This window comes from Patella vulgata, chromosome 8 (assembly GCF_932274485.2).
Source record: "Patella vulgata chromosome 8, xgPatVulg1.2, whole genome shotgun sequence".
Lineage (NCBI taxonomy): Eukaryota > Metazoa > Mollusca > Gastropoda > Patellidae > Patella > Patella vulgata.
In genome coordinates this window covers 51,626,140-51,646,036 of record NC_065886.2, presented here as the reverse complement: position 1 = coordinate 51,646,036, position 19,897 = coordinate 51,626,140, and the positions used below count along the sequence as shown (strand labels likewise).

At 34.5% G+C, this 19,897-nt stretch overlaps 1 protein-coding gene across 1 annotated transcript; it reads left to right on the top strand.

Moving 5' to 3' along the window:
* Window positions 1-5,721: 5,721 nt before the first annotated feature.
* Window positions 5,722-18,404, top strand: LOC126830658 (uncharacterized). The gene is made up of 9 exons (XM_050561065.2): window positions 5,722-5,890; window positions 6,970-7,376; window positions 8,007-8,140; window positions 9,644-9,786; window positions 10,581-10,677; window positions 11,183-11,335; window positions 11,681-11,853; window positions 14,442-14,607; window positions 15,756-18,404. The coding sequence occupies exons 1-9, from the start codon at window positions 5,736-5,738 to the stop codon at window positions 15,948-15,950; spliced, it is 1,623 nt and encodes a 540-aa protein (XP_050417022.1). The 5' UTR covers window positions 5,722-5,735; the 3' UTR covers window positions 15,951-18,404.
* Window positions 18,405-19,897: the final 1,493 nt, after the last annotated feature.

Sequence of the window (19,897 nt, the reverse complement as noted above, 5' to 3'; positions counted from 1 at the left end):
ATGTGTGAACATATGAAACTGCAACAAAGAATGTAACAAACACTTGCAACGAATGTCATTTCTAGTCGACTTTGCCTTGTGTTTTTTCTCTACATATCGCTTGAAAGTGTCACCAAATAATGTTATGCTGTCCTTGATACGCTTGACGAAACTTTGGTTTGGCTGAACCCCACCCCCAACCCTTTTGAAAAATCATGTATCCAACCTTGTGAACAGCCTCATTCTGGTCAAAATACCATGTTCCAAAAACATGGCAATTTGAAAAAAAAATACGTTTTGGAACTCCAGACAAACGTGGCATTTTGTTTTTACCACGTTACGTGGCAAAAATTTTATTAGCACGTTTTTGTTTTTGCCACGTTTGGACAAAAATGCCGAACGAGGCATTGAGGTTTATAGTGTTATTGTCATAGTCTTATTTAAAGGCTAATTATTTAATCAAAATCACATATGTATAAAACTATTATGCTTGTTTGAAAAACGTGGAAGGCAGGATTTAAATTTATCAAAAACTTACTTTTGAAATTCCCATTCTCTGTTATCTAACGGACAAACCTGTCTTGTTTTTAACCATCTAGTTATACAATGGAAATGAAAAGCATGCTGAAAAATATTAAAGTTAAACTGACAAATCGATACACACAAATACTGTTATATCATCAGAATCAAGGCACAGAGAGAGAAAAAGGAAACCCTTTATTGTAATACTATGGTCTTTGCGATCAAATTGTTCTTTAACTAATTATTTGGTTCACACTTTCTATAGAGTCAAATCACACGTACTTAATGGATTGAGTGATGTATTTATATATAAACAAGCCAACAGTGAGGCTGATGTCCCCCGCCGAAATCCCAAAATAAATAGATGACACATATTAATTAATCGCACCTTTATTTTTTCAAAAGTTTCGAGCAATCAAACTACACACTAAGTTTCATCACTCTCTATCAGATAGAATCAAGATTATCTTGCCCCAAAGCATCGACCAATGAAATTGATTAGCTCCCCTTAGCTTTAGCTTGAAATGTTAATCATTGAAATCAGTCAAGACATTCACCTAATGAACATCTACATCAGGTTTAAACATTCTACCTCAATTAAAAGCAGAGTTTTTATGTTCCAAAGTCTTGACCGATCAAATTGCTTATTGCTCCTTAGCCCAGACAGAAAATTCACACAATCGAACTTAGTCAAGGTAATGATATAATGATTCGTGTGCCAATGGTAAAATGTTTTTTTTTTGTCTTAAATATTGGATATCAGAAGCCCATCTTTTCCCGGTAAGATCACAACAATAATGTTGATAAAAATTGACAAATAATTTGTGTTTTCAATGCGAAGATTTTGGATGATACTGAGTTAAAGACTTAGCTACTTTAAACTATGAAGATAAATTGTACTATTAAATTGTGATATATACTTACATTACATACTCCCCAGGCTACTGTACATTCCTCACTTGTAGCAGATGCTTGATTAGCTTGACATTCAATACCTGTTATATATAAACACATATACTATTATTTACCTGTATATAATAAATACCTGTTATATATAAATATATCTCTGTACACTGTTGTAGGTACATCTTTAAACATAAACAAGCCAACAGTGAGGCTGATGTCCCCCGCTGAAATCCCGAAATAAATAGATGACATATATTAATTAATTGCAAGTTTATCTTTTTCAAAAGTATCCAGCAATCAAACTGATTATTAAGTATACATTAAGTTTCATCACTCTCTATCAGATAGAATCAAAATAAACAAGGCATTGACCTAATAAACACATACACCAAGTTTGAACATTTTAGCTCAATTAAAAGTTATTGTGTCCCAAAGCATCAACCAATCAAATTGCTTATCTCTGCTTACCCTAAGCGGAAAATGCTCATCTTCGAACTCCATCAAGGCATTGACCTAATCAACACATACACCAAGTTTGAACATTCTAGCCCAATTAGGAAGAGAGTTATCGTGTCCCAAAGCATCAACCAATCAAATTGCTTATCTCTGCTTACCCTAAGCGGAAAATGCTCATCTTCGAACTCCATCAAGGCATTGACCTAATAAACACATACACCAAGTTTGAACATTCTAGCTCAATTAGGAAGAGAGTTATTGTGTCCCAAAAAGTGTGACGGACAGACAGACGGACAGACAGACGGACGAACCCATTTTAATAGTCCCCTGCTTTCTTCGAAAGGCGGGGGACAATTATGCAAATGAAATGAAAAGGTGTTTAACGTCCTACTGTTCTGCTCCTAAACTGGGCTAATGAAGACGGGCATACGCCATACAGTGTGCAGCGGCACTATCGCCTACTCTTATATCGAATTCCAACTGCCAAGGGATCTTTTACGTGCATTCCAATGTATACACGGGACCTCGGTTTTCCGTCTCATCCGAAGGACTCGACAGCTGTCCTTGTCAGGCCCTCAGTTCTGCACAACTGACAAGGGGAAAGCATGTCGGGAAATCCATATGAACTTTCTCGGCCAATGCAGGGATTGAACACCCGACCTCAAGGCTAGCGAGCCAGCATCGTAACCACCTAGCCACCGTGGCTCCTGCAAGAGCTCAATTCCAGAGATAACTTTACCCTTCATTTCGGGACTAACATATGGTTCAATTTTATTTCAATAATTCGCATGTGCGTAGGGGTCTTTAATTAGCTGTGGGAGGAAATCGGAGGACTCGGGAGAAAACCTACCAGGTTGGACAGGTGACCCTACCTGAAGTAAAGTGGTCTATCACTTCTCTTGTTAATACTTCAAGTTGAAAATGGTTGTTTAAAAAAAGAAAGGGAAATTGGCTGGTTACATTAATAGTTTCATTAACCATATATTTCATTAATTACAAGATATTTACCAACTGAACTGTACATTTATTATATTTAACATTCTCCAATGCTAATAACATTTGTAATACTTACAAAGGTCCATGATATGATTTCTACAAATAGCACAATTATCAACAACAATATCTGTAAATAACAATAAAATAATTCATTCATTAATACCTATATCTTTAATAAGGCTACCTTGAGAGGGAGAGAAAGAGAATTGGGGTTTAACCTCCACTGACACAAACTAGGTCATTTCTCGACTAACATATGGTTAATCTTTATTTCAATAATTCGATTTGACTTTAGCAGTGGGAGGAAACAGAAGGACAAGGAGAAAACCCACGAGGTTGGACAGCCAACACTACTCCTTGTCACGTACAACCGGCGAATTGAAACTAAGAGAGTTGACTTAATGACAGACCTTATGATACAATTCGCATGCGCTAACCATTCGGCCATCCAACCCCCGCCCCTTGGTTAGAGGGAGAATAAATGTATAATAAATAATTATCTGAATTATCACTCTGACATTGGCCCTGGCCTTTAGTATACCACTACTTACTCACCCTACTGCCCCCCAAAAGAGATTTTTTCTCATATTGTTGAGTGTTGACATTTACTAATACTTACTGAGTTCAATATGCTTCACAACCTTAAATAACCCCTTGATAATTGTGACCAATAGTGAAACACTTGTATATGTAAAAATAATGTCAAATACTTACCCCATGCCCACAGCGCTACAGCATTCCACTGAAAAAAAGAATACATTCCATCAAATTCAAATATGAACAATGGCTAAAATTCTAAAGAGATATTATCAATATTATTATTAAATAATAACAACTTGTTAATGTTTTTAATTTATCAAAAATGAGCAGAAGGTCGAACTCAAACACAGGTAAACCCAATAAGTCTTGGTCACAAACCAACTAAGTCCACTGACAGCCACTACTGTTTCTTCAATTTATTAAGTATACTATGATAGTGTCTAAGTTCAGTCTATTCTGTGGTTCTCATATCTCAGAAATTGAGTGACTGTTTTAATCAAGTTGTCTGAAATAATGTGTAGAGGTGTTTTGGGCATTTAAATTTTTGAACTTTAAATGATCTCAGGATCTGTCGACCAATTTTTTTGTAACTACTGTAAAGGAACGTGGTCATACTGGTCCCACTTTGGTCATAAAACAGCCAATAAAAAAATCCTATGTAGCCATCGTCAAAGAGATTATCAAAGAGTATTTTAAATGGATAGGATGATTAGTTGAAACCATGTTCAGATGATTATCTGATGTGTGAATTGTTATTTCTGTCGAATGATTAATAGTCAGTTGATATCAAAGGTACCGCTAATTAATATTTGTTAAAATTAATGTTTATATAATTCTATATTTATGCATTTTATTATGTATAATAACTATGTTAATGTCTTTTTTCTAGGCCATAATGACTAAATGTTTTGGTCATTATGACCAAACGTTTTGGCTGTTATGACCAAACTTTTTGGCCGTAATCGTTTAGGGCCGTTATGTCCATAACCCGTACTCATACGTTAGTATCGTACTGATTAATACCTTAACCAATATAATTTGTTTCACTGGAAATACTGACAATGTCCACTTTTAGCATTAATAAGGCCTACATTCTTCAAATGGCCAGGGTCATCATTCATCTTTGGGATTGTCCTAGATACTTTAGTAACGTAAATTGTAGAAGGCATAAATTGTATCGGCTCTGCCGTAGTAGAAGGCAGAGCCGATACATATTACGCCTTCTACAATGTACGTTACTAAAGTAATTAGGATTAGTAGGATTGTCCACACAAAGTCAGGCAGAAATGGTTCCACAAAAATGTCTTCTGTCTTGCCTCCAGTCAACGCTACAATTATATTGCAGCTAAATGTCAGCCTGATCAAAATTTTGAAAGCTTGGCCATCACTCTGTCAATTAGCACGATAAATCTAATGCAAAGCCCATTCTTATGACATGACACTATTGACATCAGTTGCTATTTCTGATTCTATTTTTGTCAATAGACCAATTATAAGTGTGAAACACTAACACTAGTAACAGAAGGAAAGTCCCAATACGCTTGCTATGGGCTATTATAAACGATATCTTATTACCATGAGTAATTATACCTTTTTAACTTCAAATCTTTTCTTAGATCCCTTATCTCCACTGACAGAGGGTGCTTCACCAAGATCGTCATTTTCGTCAATGTCCATCGCAGCCGCCATTTTCTTCCTCAGTGCTCGACTGAGCTTTCAAATTCAGAATCGGAAATATTGTAAAACAAGACGAAACGACCAAGAATTTAATGTCTAGGATTTTTTTTAATTGGACAAACAATTAAAACATATATTAATTTTAATTTCAATTTTTTGTTAGGTGTGCTAGGCAATGTAGGAAAATTTGGACCGGACAATAGCATTTCCGCCCAATTTTTATCAGGGGTCTTTTACGTACACCCAATTAAATGCGCACCTCGGGGGTTTCGTCCCACATGAAAGAAGAACGCCTTTTCACACTGTAGGCTACTTGTCGACATTTCAGGTTCTACCACTGAAAGTTAATTTAGAAAACCTATTTTAGAATTATATGCTCAATTTAGACATAACAAAATGTCATTTTTCTTTGAATTAGATTATTATTTAATTGCTAATGATTCGGGGTTTAATGTTGCTACGCCAATTTTCAATAATTGTATCTATAGTATGGGGATTATATTAATTAAGCGGTTGCATTAATTAGTTTAATCCTAAAACAATCAGATAAGTCGCATAGCTACCCTTTGTTTTCATGTGACGCTCAGCCATGCGCCTTATTTCGTTTACTACTCTTCGCCAGTTCAGATTTTGTGTCAACCGTATTAAGTGCTGCCAAAATGTCGGGAAACGGAGATGGATTGCTAAGTGGAAAGTCACAATCTGTTGGCTTTCACGAATCACATGACGGATCCTGCACGAGTAAAGCCTGTTCCGATGCAAACACAGGCTCTGGACCAAAAGTACACCAAATATTTGAAGCGATAAAACATGGGTTAGTTGAAGCAATTAAACAAAACCAGGTCTTTTTTTGGTTGGCCTGAGAATGATAATATATATTGTAATGTTGCCAAGTTGACCTGGTCTTGCAGAGTTAATCAAGTTACATTTCATTTCGTCCTGCAGAAATAGATATCTTTTAGTACTTATTTTTGTTCACTCCCCAACCTAAATTGCAGTAATATGTATTGATATCTCATAGGGAGAATTAATGTTTGCTTTAAATTAGTATTTTGAAGTTTGTTTATCATGGTTACTAACAGGACAGGTCTTCACTGGTCTGCAGTGGACATTGTAACACATATATAAGTACACATGTATAAAACACTCATTCTCATATCATTTGACATGATATGAAATTAATGACATTGAATGCCATACGATAAAATAGGTTATTCGGCGCTAATGCACTTTCGTACACCAAGGGCTAGAACTTGCTGTGGTCGTAGAGACTTGAAATTTGGTTTGAGATCATAATTAGACACCCTGAACACCCTCAGCAAATTTCAAGTCTCTACGACCACGGCCAGTACTAGGTGTACAAAAGTCCATTAGTGCCGGTTATTCTAACCTATTGTAAACTATGTTTGACTTTCGCTATGTTAAAGAAAGTTTGACATGCAAAATGATCACGTTATTACCCTACTTTGATACAATAGCCTAACAGCAATAATTGATAGAGTAATTTTTATCAAGATATCGGGGGAGTTCGATGTACTGCATCATAATGTCTGTCATTGAGTCAACTGATGTGGTTTCGATTCCCCGGTTGTACGTAACAAGGAGTAGGGTCGCCTGTCCAACCTTGTTGGTTTCTCCAGGTCCTCCAATTTCCTCCCACTGCTAAAGACCCTGACGTGCAAGCGAATTATTGAAATAAATTTAAACCATATGTTAGTCCTGAAATGACCTAGTTTGTGTCAAGTAGACTTTAAACCCCATTTCTCTTTATCATTATTAATATTACACAATAATAAAAATAGATTTATTTATCAATACTTTCAAAATGTTTCAATATCGACAGATTTATAAGCTTTTTAAGCTAATATGTGTTGTATAAAATATTTTTTTCAGTATATTGATACCTGTTCAAGTATTTATAGAACAAGAAGGTGTGGAAGTATTAAGGGTCAGAGATGAAAAGGGTCACACTCCAGCTCATTGGGCCTGCCTTGGAGGTCACACCACGATTCTTCGGCATATTATTGAAAATAAAGGACCGATAGATGAACCGAGTGAGAATGAACTTGGGGCTCGACCCATTCATTGGGCTTGTGTTAATGGACATATAGCTATCGTAGATATTTTAACACAAGCTGGTGTGGCGTTAGACGTAACGGATAATAAAGGATGCACACCACTGTTAGTTTCAGCTCAATATGGACAAACAATGTTAGCAGGATATTTAATGGGTAAAGGAGCTCGGCTACAATTAGTAGATAAAGATGGCGACAATGCCTTACATTGGGCAGCTTTTAAAGGTTTGTGAAGTATTATAATAAATTGATATTTTTCACGTCTATAAGGATGGGTTTTTTGTTTAAAGATAATGATGTAAAATACTATGAATAGTAAGTGCAGGAGGACCGCACTACACACAAAACAAAATCTACAAGATAAACCTGCGGACAAGACAGAATGTAGACATTGCAAAAAATAAACAAATATTAATTCAAGTGAATGGATCCAGGGGCCAGCCATAATCGTTTACTTCACTGTACCTGTAATGGTACAGGCTTCGCTGAAAATGAAAAAAAAAGACAATTTACAAAAAAGCGTAACAGAATAATGCAACCAATCTTGACAGTAGTCGTCTCTTCAATAGCGATAGTCTGCCAGTTGATCTCATGATCCAGAATGTCAAACAATTTTAGCAATAAGGGCAATAATCCTGATAGAATCTCAAAAAATGCCAAAATAATAAGTGTATAGTACTAGTACACATAAGGGTCTAAACTGATTTTCAAAAGTATTAAATAAAAAGTATTACACAAGTTCTTCTTAGTTGTCGTGCAGGTGACCATTCCAAATGGAGAAAGTTACAATTATGTACCAGACAGAATAGTAAGAACATTTTCATTTTTATGTATTAATTAAACTTTTAATTATAGGTTATTCTGAGTTAATGAGATTGTTGATATATTCTGGTTTTAATCCTCGACAAAAAGATAATTTTGGTCAAACACCTCTTCATTTGGCGTGTATAAATGGTAATTTAACAGCAGTGAAAGAACTTTGTGAACAGGTTAGTTAATACAGGCATAAGCTTATTTTGTTTATTTTATTATTGCAGATCAAGTAAAAAAAATATTTGTTAGCTAATCACAAAACCAGTTCCCAAGTTCACAAAACATTCAGAGACTTAAGTTCAGAATTTACTCAAAATTGTTTGCTTTATTTTAACTAAAATATTTATAAAACTTTTGTTGTTTTAATATATCAAATACATCAATAAGAAAGTATGTGCAATGTTTTGTGTTTGTCATAAACAGTGACTGAAAGTTGAGTAAATTCTTAACATAAGTCTGAGAATGCCTTGTGAACTCAGAGGCAGAACAGACAGGGGCAATGATATAATCAAAATGTGTGCAAATAAAAGTCTTAGTTAACAGCGGGTAAACATTTCCATGTAACCATGGACACGATGGGAAATCCTCAGAAGTGAGATCAGTTTCAGTAATATAAACTGAATCTTGACTGGTAAGAAATATTGTCTGTTGACGGCAGATAATCTTCGGTTTACACAGGTCTTTAGTTGGCATCCTGGGCGACCTTCGGTTGCAAGGATTTTCGTACTATAGTCGAACCATCTGCATGCGAATGACATTTAGTTCAACCGGTGGTCGTGACCAGCCGTACCATGCGATAAAGCACAGTCGGAATAGTTCAAAGGTGGCTGACAAAACTGACACTTGAGAAGATTTTCTGAAAAATATAATAAAATTGCTGATTGCCGTTGCGTTATTTACACCTTGGTCGGTATTATAGGGCCCATGTTAACGCCTGAAAGTTAGTGAATGGGCATTATAGTATACATGTAGACGTTAAATATGATTTTTTTTTTCGTCTTTTTTGATGAATTTGACAGATTAGGATCTTCTTATTCGAATAAATATAGGCACACGGCAAAAAAAACTGTACGTGTGAAATGATTTGGTTGGATGACATAATTCCAATGAAAAATATTCTGATATTGACTAATCCTATTTGTAACCTATTTTAAGCTTGCTTTCACATCGTAGTATGGAAAATTAACAAGTTTTTATAAATACATGAGTAAATAGGAGAAAATATAGCAGGCTGAACAACTGACATGGTCGCCACCATATTGAATAGTCAATGGCTAGGGCCATTTGCGTTTGGGTGCTGGTTCAGACTGTAGACGCGACCATAGTCTACATCCGAAGGTCACCCTGGAGGTCACATGTTCGATCCCTGCTTTGGCCGAGAAAGTTCATCAGGATTTTTCGACGTGGGTTCCCCTTGTCAGTGGTGCAGGATGGAGGGCCTGACAAGGACAGCTGTCTAGTTGGTCAGTTGGTACGAAAAACTGAGGTCCTGTGTACACATTGCAGTTGGAATTCGATATAAGAGTAGGCCGTAGTGCCGCTGCCCGGGCAGAATTTCCCTCATAGCACACTGTATGGCGTATTCCTGTATTCATTAGCCCAGTCGGAGCAGAACAGTAGGACGTTAAACTTCATTTCATTTATATTGAATATTTTATAAATATATTTTGATTTTGTAGGATGGAGTAGAAATTAATTTAGCAGATAAAAATAATAAAACGCCGTTAATGTTAGCTATTGGTAGAAAACATGAAGATATTGTCAATTATTTAAAAAAAGAAGCCAGGTTCCGTACCAGTATTTTACCTAGAATAGACTTTTGGTAAGTTTACATTATGTATGCTCATGTTACCAGGAATTATTTACAGCGAATCTGAAGCTTTACTAAAAAAATGGTAACACATTGTTAGTCTGGATAGGTTGTCAACATTTGAGAATAATAGATCATTGGCTAGATTATCCTGTCTTTTACATTATCATAAACAAAGTCTAAGGGAGGTAACTAGTCCTAACACAAAATGTTGACACCCATCAAATTAATTTAAGAATTACCATTTCAGAAAATCTATTTTATTGCCTTGCCAGTTTAATATTCAAACACTCTTGATTTTCTTTGATTGTAAAATTTCTATCTTCGTGGGCCATATCTGTTTTTTAAAATTAACCCTAATTCGTTGTCATGATTCGTGTTTGTTTATATTAATGCAAGAATTGTGGGATTTATTGCGGGAAGAGGCACAACTCTTACTTGACTTGGTCATAGATACTGATAATCAACCACATAAAAAAAAAAACTTTTCGTTAAATATTGACAATGGTTCCAGACCCTTCGTACATTGAAGACTAGGAGGTTCTGGGTGACCGAGATTAACATATTGTCAGAATGTGGTGTAAGGGCAGATAACTCCTTTCTTTTGGTTTTCAAATTTTTTTTGTAAAGATTTTGTCAACATGTAATTTGCCGTTAACATATTTGTCTGTAATTATACTATGTTTGAAATTATTTGTCTGTAATTATACTATGTTTGAAATTCTTTGTCTGTGTTTTTTTTTATATTGTTATTTCTTTTTCATTTCATTAAAAATAAATCTTATTTATAACTTGTATTTTTACAGGTCAATTTTATTTGGTCCACCAGGGAATAGTAAAGGAGCCTTATTATTTTTTGTAGTTAGTATTTTATGTTGGGGTTATCCAATGTATATAATAAAGGTAATATAACTTTTATTTACATGTCTAGAACAAATATTTAAACCTTTGTATAAATTCAAACAAAGTAGCTAAGTCTCTAACTCAGTATCTTCCAAAGTCTTCAACATTGAAAACACAAATTATTTATCAATTTAAATCATCAACATTGATGTTGAGATCATACCTGGAAAAGATGGGCTTCTGATATCCAATATTTAAGACAAAATAAACATTTTACCATTGGTACACAAATCGTGTACCATGATGCGTTTAAGCACCATTTATAACAAAGGACTTGAAGAACAGGGCTAGACATATTCCACCGATCATGTCAAACAGTGACGCCATATTTTGATCTCGAGAACATGCATAATAAATACTATCGGTGTAGACTGGAATAACCAGACGCTAGAGACTGCCATTCAATTGAGACTTCTGGCGTATTTCAGTTTGTGATAACAGCCTCAAGATGTTTTAATGGTTTTCAAAGAATTGTAACTAATATTATTTGTGTATATAATTTCAGTGTTTATCGTCTACATTCTATGAACTACAGGTGACACATATGTTATTTATGATGGTTAATATATGTATGTGGATCTGTTTATATCACGCTAGTACCACAGATCCAGGCTTTTTACCACGTAATATACCAGAATATGATCAAGCTATAAAACAGGTAAAAACATCCGCTGAAATACTGATATTACTGGGGGTCAACCTCCCTGCCCCTTCCCTCCTTTCCTGTCGGGGGGTTGGATGGACGATAAGGGTGTCATTGAGGCAACTGGCATGGTTTTTAGTCCCCAGTTGTACATGTCAAGGTGTAGGGTAGCCTGTCCAACCTTGTGGGTTTCCTTCAGGTCCTTCTACGCGCAAGCGAATTATTGAAATAAAATTGAACCATATGTTAGTCCCGAAATAACCTAGTTTGTGTTGAGTGGACGTTAAAACACCTCTCTCTCTCTCTCCCTCCCTGTCCCCTTCTCCTTGAGTAATGTGTGTATTTCTATTGTTATTTTAGGTAGCACATTTTGATGAATGGAAACAAGGTCGGAATCCATTAAGTCAACTATGTCATACTTGTAGAACAGTTAAACCTGTTAGAGCTAAACATTGTAGAATCTGTAATCGTTGTATTAAAGAATTTGATCATCATTGTCCTTATATATATAATTGTGTTGGATATAAAAATAGGTAAGTATATCAATATACATGTATCTTTTATTTTCTAAATCTAGCATGTCTTATAGTATTATAACAAATACATTACAATATAGAATTTAATTTATTCAAACTTTTATATGCCTACATTGAAATGTGGTCATATATTGTCGCCCCTGTCCATCCATTCGTCAGTCTGTCATCCACAGCGATTTCTGATAATTACTGCCAGAGTTATGGCCCTTGATCGCTTTGAAATATCTTGTTGACGCTCTAGAGGCTAAAATTAATATCCGATTGACTTTAAATTTACACACAGCGTTTTAGGACATCGGATGAAGACGCCTATTGATTTGCAGTGATTTCTGATAGTTACTACCAGAGTTGTGGCCCTTGATCACTTTGAAAAATCTTGTGGATGCTCTAGAGGCTAAAGTTATTATCCGATTGACTTCAAATTTACACACAGTGCCTGATGTTCTCATTACTGACAAAAGAAAAAATATACGACAACACTTGTTGACTGCCTGGACGACTTAGCTGCTGTGGTTGTATGTTTTGTTGCCTGGCAACCTCTCTTTCTTTTATCTACTGTCTTGTTAATGTTTTGCTATTGAACTTCTTGTTAATTGGTATTAACTATATGATATTTTAATGCATGTGATACATATTGATATCACTCAGCAAATCTCGTCAGATTCCGTCACTCTACATTTAGCCTCGGCTGTATGACGGTAAGTGATATGTACCTACGCCTATACAATTGCGATGCGTGTTTAGAATTTCCATTGCAAAGTTGTCCTTGTTTGAAGAAAATCGAATAAACTTGAAAAAAAAACAGCTCCAGACTTGAAATATTTGTATAATAAAACATTCTTCAAAGGCGTCGTCATGGGCAACGCCATTGATAATCCAGGAACTTGAAAGTAATTCCAATGGCGGACTTTGTCATACAGCCGAGGCTAGATGAAGGGTACTGGAATCTGCTGAGGTTTGCCGAGTGATATTTATATATGATATTAAAGAATGGTCTACTAGTAGTTTCTGTTTAACATTGGTATATTGGATAACATTATAGTCTGTGTGGTGATGGCTTCTTTCTTGTAACTTCTCTTTGCTTTATGGTTCATATGATAATTTATAATATATTCTGGTATGGCTTAATGGACAGGGTATTAGAACATAGAAAATGTAGACAAATAAATTGGAAGCTCGAAAATATCTACATACTAAATGTTCGGAAAAACATTTGGGACCTAAAAATTTACACAAATGGGTGGCAATACATATAACAATGAAATATGAATGTATATAAACTGATTTACATTCAATCGTTTCTGTTTTTACTGTAATTTCTAATCATTTATGTTTGGCAAAGTATGCAAAGAGTTCAGATGTCAGTCTGTGGTTATGGTTATTCCAGTCTACATCGATAGTATTTATTGCTCATGTCCTCCTCTGGGATAGGGTTAGCATCGTTCATCATGTCGCTTCATTACAAATGGCACTCAAAAGCATGCTGGCACACAATTCGTGTGCCAATTTTAAAATTTTCATTTTGTTTTAGATATTGGATATCAGAAGCCCATCTTTTCTCAGTAAAATCACAACATCACTGTTGATTTAAATTCACTAACAAGTGGTGTTTTCAATGTCAAAGTTGTGATCTTACCTGGAAACGATGGGCTTCTGATATACAATATTTAAGACAAACATTTTACTACTGGTGCACAAATCGTGTATCATAATGTGTTTCAGCACCAATTGTAACAAGGGCCTCGAAGAACGAGGCTAGACATATTCCACAAGTCATGTCAAACGGTGACAACATATTCTTATCTTGAGATCACGCGCAATAAATACTATCGGTATAGACTGGAATAACTAGATGCTAGAGATTGCCATTCGATTGATACTTCTGGCGTATTTTGCCGAACATAACTGATAACATAGACTGGAATAACTAGATGCTAGAGATTGCCATTCGATTGATACTTCTGGCGTATTTTGCCGAACATAACTGATAAGAAATTAGAGTAAAAACAGAAACCATTGAATGTAAATCAGTTTATATACATTCATATTACATTATTATATGTGTTGTGACCCATTTGTGTTAGTTTTTAGGTCCCAAACATTAGCGATTTAGCTCTTTTAAACATACATTATGTAAGAGCTAAATCTGCATATTGTAGATCTTTCTTCAGGCATGAAATGTTATATAAACTATTAATTAGACATTAATTTATCCAAACCATAATCCTTGATGATTAAATCCAAAAATGGATAATCGAGACTGTTTTTTATCATGTTTTTTATCGTACCGATTTTAGTAATGATGATCAAGGCTATGCTTAAAACTCAAAAGCTAATATCTAGCCTAAAATTCAATCGCTAACATCTGGGTTCAGAGTGGAGCAATTTAACTGAAATTGTCAACATATTCCCTTTACATTATCTAGTTTTTAACTATTGTACCGAGAACAGTCAACTCTTTATCTAATCTCCCATAATGCCTCTTTTAAGAAAGAGAACATTGAAATTGAATGATATTATTTCATCAATATACAATATTATAATTGAAGCAATAATTGACTGTGTTTTTAACGTTGTTATTATAGGACATGGTTCTTTGGTTTTACTCTATCAATCTTCATAGCAGTTATCCTCACAGACTATTTATGTTATTATATTCTGACTGTCCGAGGGTGGGATTGGCTTGTAGCCATTGGTTTACTGGAAGCTGCCTTCTTTTCTATTGGTATCACCGTTGTCTTCTGGATGTCGGTAAGCACTATACCTATGTCCTTTTCTTCTTATCGTTTCAGAGGATCTTTTACGTTATTTGTATCGTGTGTCGCAGTTAATGGAATAATATCCATTTTTTTCGGTTATATTATCATACAACAAGAAAATGGCAACTATAGACTTGATTATCTAGCAGGCATATTGTTAATGATAGTCTATGATTTAATTGCTATATATTTATCAGGTTTTACGGTAAGTTATCACAAGTGAAAGATTCTGAGAGTGTGACCAGGTTTTTTTGAGTCACTGAAAATTTTGATGGCTATTTTGAGGAGTCACTGTAGCTAAGTGGGTAAAACGCTGGCTCGCTAGCCTCGAGGTCGCGTGTTCGATTGCTGAATTGTCCGAGATAGTTCATTAGGTTTTTCCGACGTGGTTTCCCCTTGTCATTGGTGCAGGATTGAGGGTCTGACAAGGACAGCTGTCTAGTCATTTGGATGTATGAAAAATCGAGGTCCTGTGTATACATTGGCATGCACGTAAAAGATCCCTTGGCAGTTTGAATTCGATATAAGAGTAGGTCATAGGGCAAAATTTCCCTCATAGCACACTGTATGACATATGCCTGTCTTCATTATCCCATTCGGAACAGAACAGTAGGTTGCTAAACCCCATTTCATTTTCATTTTCATATTGCGATTTTGGTCTATACTCGTGTGTCTCGATATCACATTCATTGTACAAACAAATAAGTATTGTTTTTGTAAACTCCAAGAATTTATTCCGCTGACGAATTGTTTAAATTCAGTAGTATAATTGGCAGCTTGCGGCAGTTTTTTTATTGCTCAAATTAAATTAAAGTATTGAAGGCTGGTGTGCCTTTTCCAATGGGCGTCCCCGCTGAAGGAATTCCCACCAGGTGTCGCTAGTAAAAACTTGGTTCCATGTAACCTTATCGATAAGAAAACCGTATCAGTATTAAACACGTAATGAATGTACAGGAAAACTGTGCTATACGGTAAACAATGAGGTCACGTGGGACCGCCTCGCCTATAAATTATGTCCCTTTATCTCTAGCGAGGACGCCCATAGACTGTATCTACCATCACATCAGTGTTGCTCTAGCTGTCAACCAGTAGACTAAATTATTAAACAATCAATTGTATTATATTTTTATATTTTCGTAGGTTGTACACGCAGCTATTAATTTAACAACTAATGAAAGAATAAACAGGAAGAGATATAAATACTTGAAGGATGGGAAGGGAAATTATTACAATCCTTTCAACCGAGGTGTTAAAAACAATATATTAGAATTTTTCCATATTAAGAAGCCGTTACGAGATCAAGAAGTAGAATATTTGAGTGTGGATATTGTGTAAAAAACAATGGAAGAACAAAGTTTATATTTATTTGTGAACAAAACTGCCATATGAACATTTTAATATATGGTTTTATGAGGAAATTAAAAAGTATGACTGGAAGATTGAAAGACATGGTTACCTCTTTTACTTATGGCATAACTTTGTTTCATACATAGTTCATGGTTAAATAATACTTCTTGTGATATCTGATCAAAAATACAATTATTACTGTAGAATAAATACATACATCAAACATAATTCATCTTCTCGGTTTAAAAGCATGTATTTTAAAATGTTATGTATATAATATAGATTATATTTTTAATATTTAAGATCGGGGGTCATGAAACTTTTTATTTTTCTTAACTCAAGAGTTTTTTTTTTTCAAGTTTGTTTCTAGAACTACAGGTAAAAGATGTAATTGAAAGTAATATTAATATTTTCCTTTTAACATGGTACTTCAATCAACACACTCGGAAAAATAAGTTCCATCTGTAGTTGTATTTAAGGCATGGGATAGTCATAGATTTGTGTAATTCTCAAGTTAAGAAAATAAATGGTTTTATGTCCTCAAACTCCAACCCAGTTTTATTGCACACATATTTTAATCATAATGACTAATGTGGACACGCTGTAGTTGACAGACGTGATATTTTAACATCAATCGGATTAAAATACAGATCTATATTTCATTTTGTTTTTTTATACTCTCGATGGTTACTGACCAGTTGTAGTGAGAGGTCGTGTCAGAAGTCACGTCAGAGGTCTTACGAGATGCTTTTGACCCTATGAAGTCACACAATGATTAATCAATCAGCGTTGACGTTTCTAGTGGTTTACCCACAATTCCGTGCATTGCACACCAAGAACTCACCGTAACACACCGTTTAATTGGCTAATCGCTCACATCAACCAGAACGCCAGTAATATAACAACCATTCCAGATCCTAGACAAGTAAAATGATATTTTGAACTATAAAAAACGAAAAGAAATAGGATCTGTGTTTTAATCAGATTGTTTTAACCTGGTCTTCAACTCACTACATATGGTCGGTCTTATTATTACAAAGTTTTAGTGCCTAAGACCACAAATTGCTTAATATTTGCTGGCTTTTATGTTGAATTCTGTAGAAATTTGATGAGATATGGCTTATTTCAAAATCGAGTTTAAATGGGTAAGACTAATGTAATTCATTAAACATTTTGGTCATAATTCTGCCTTTAGCTTGTCACAGAATAAAAACATTCCAATCAAGCTGGTTCTATTTTTAATAGATCACTAAATAGTTTCCATTTTGTGAAGATAATACTGTGGTCCGTTTAATTTCCAAACTCTTTAGCAGGACAATTTTATTGAATACTCTAGTCCTTCGGCTATACACCATTTTATACATAAAGAATCTCCTACGAGTCTTTTTTGATATCAAAAAATATCAACACTCGTTAATAAAGTAAAAAATAATTTTTTTTTTTTTTTTTTAACTTTATCGATGAGTGTCGATATTTTTTGATAAGTAAGTATATATAATTCTTTGGTATGGAGGGATGAGGGATTTAGTCTAGTCTCTATCATCCAGAAAAATATTCTATGAATATTAGTCTGAATGTGTTGTCAACATTTGAGAATAATTGGTCATTGGCTAGATTATCCAGTCTTTTACATTATCATGAACAAAGTCTAAGGGAGGTAACTACTCCCAAAACAAGATGTTGACGCCCATGAAATTAATTTAAGAATTCCATTTCAGAAAATCCATTTGCATTGCCAGTTCAATATCCAACTCTTAATTCTTTTATTGTAAAATTTATCTTTTCAATGACCACATCTATGTCTTTTAATTAATCTAAATTGGTTGTCACGATTCATGTTTTTTTTATAATAATGCATGAATTATGGGATTTATTGCGGGAAGGGAAGCAACTCTTACGTGATTTGGCGAAATTTACTAGATAATCAACTGCATAAAAACCTAAAGTCCCAGTTACGCATGGTCAAGGGAACTTTTCGTTAAATACTGACAACGGTCCCAGACCTTCGCTACGTTGAGGACTAGGTGGTTCTAGGTGACTGAGACTAGAAGAATTCCAGAATTCTTTTACATTTAATATTTTACTGTATGAATTTTAATTGAGAAGATCTTGGTTACCAATTTTTATTCTTGGATTGATTTATATTCGTGTGATGTCTGCTTCCACATTGTTATGTTACCAATTATTAAAATATTATAGAACAATATTATTTCCTACATTATAATTTTGTATGGTCTGAATTATGTTCTCTATAGTATTCATACATTATAATTATGTATGGTCTGAATTCTGTTCACTATTATTCATACATTAAAATTTTGTATGGTCTGAAATCTGTTCACTATTGTTTTTATTATATACATTACATATTATCATCTTTATATGTTGGCTTTTATTTATATGTCGATAATGTAAATAATATACAGAAATAAATATCTTGCATAAAATTATAAATGATTTTTTTTTTATGCCCATTTTACAAGGTAAAGACAGAAATCATAATGATCTTATGTAAATTATGCCACCTGATACAAAATAACATTTATTGGCTCATTATTGTCTATGTTTTGTCTTGCGGGATAAAGACAGCTGTTTTCTTTGCAAGCCAGATTTAATATATCGGAAGTTAATGATGTTTGTATTAGTTTTAGCGATTAATTTGGAGATGAATAATGTGGGGATATCAGCCTTGTAGTAAAGCCCTGATGTAGTTATCGCCAAGATTGAATATCGGCTCACTCCATGAAAATTGGAAGAAGAGAGAGAAATGGGGTTTAACGTCGACTCAACACAAACTAGGTCACTTCAGGACTAACATATAGGCTTGTCATGTTAATAGAGAGAGAGAAATGGGGTTTAACGTCCACTCGACATTTCGGGACAAACTTAACGGTTCAATTTTATTTCAATAATTCGTTTGCGCGCAGGGGTCTTTAGTAGTGGGAGGAAAGAAGAGGACCGGGAAAAAACCCACGAGGTTGGACAGGTGACCCTACTCCATGTCACATACAACCAGGGAATCGAAACCAGTTGACTCAAAGACAAACTTTAAGATACCTGCACATGCGAACCATTCTGCCATCCAACTCCCCTAAATTGGAAGGAAAGCACTCTTTAAATTGTTTTGACAATCGTAAAGGCTCAATATTCTAACAAGCTAAATAGATTGAGAGAGATCAATATACTGAATGTTTCCTTGAAGTAACAAAAAACAAGTTATTGAACTGAATTAATGTTTTTATAAGGGAATAAATACAAATTACATACATAACATTAGTTTATACATTTACAATATTTCTCTAGAAAACATATTTACAATATTTAACATTATCACAGAGAGAAACATATAAAACAGCAGATCTCCTTCATTTGTGGAAAAATTCAATGTTATTTTTTTTTTCATTCAGTCCGATTCTCTCATTTCATAAAATAATAGGAAACCAAAATTCAAACCGCCATCTATGTTGAGTGTTTTGTTTGTCATTTTGTTTTAGGTACCGTATCCATCAGTGGCAATACACTTCTGCTATGCATATGCTGACAATACCAGAACCCAAAGTAATGAGATTTTAATTGGTTTCTTAAAAACATTGCTTTGTTTTTTCTAGATTATTTCACCCCAATCGAAAATGTAGGACTTATTATATACAGTATTTGGTTAATGATAATAGTTAATAACAATCCACAATCAACACTATTAGAAAAAGAAATATTCATTATGTGTAGTTTAATGGTCGAGTGCGAGACATTAAGTAATACATTGATATCTATATATTACGCAATGTCTTGCACACAACCATTAATCATCATAAAATACCGACACTATCCGGGAAGTGCATGTCAATGAAACCGTCACATAAGCGGGTCCAATATTTCATCTAGCATAAATAATGTACGCTTGGCACATTGCCCGTACCATTATTTGAAATAATGGT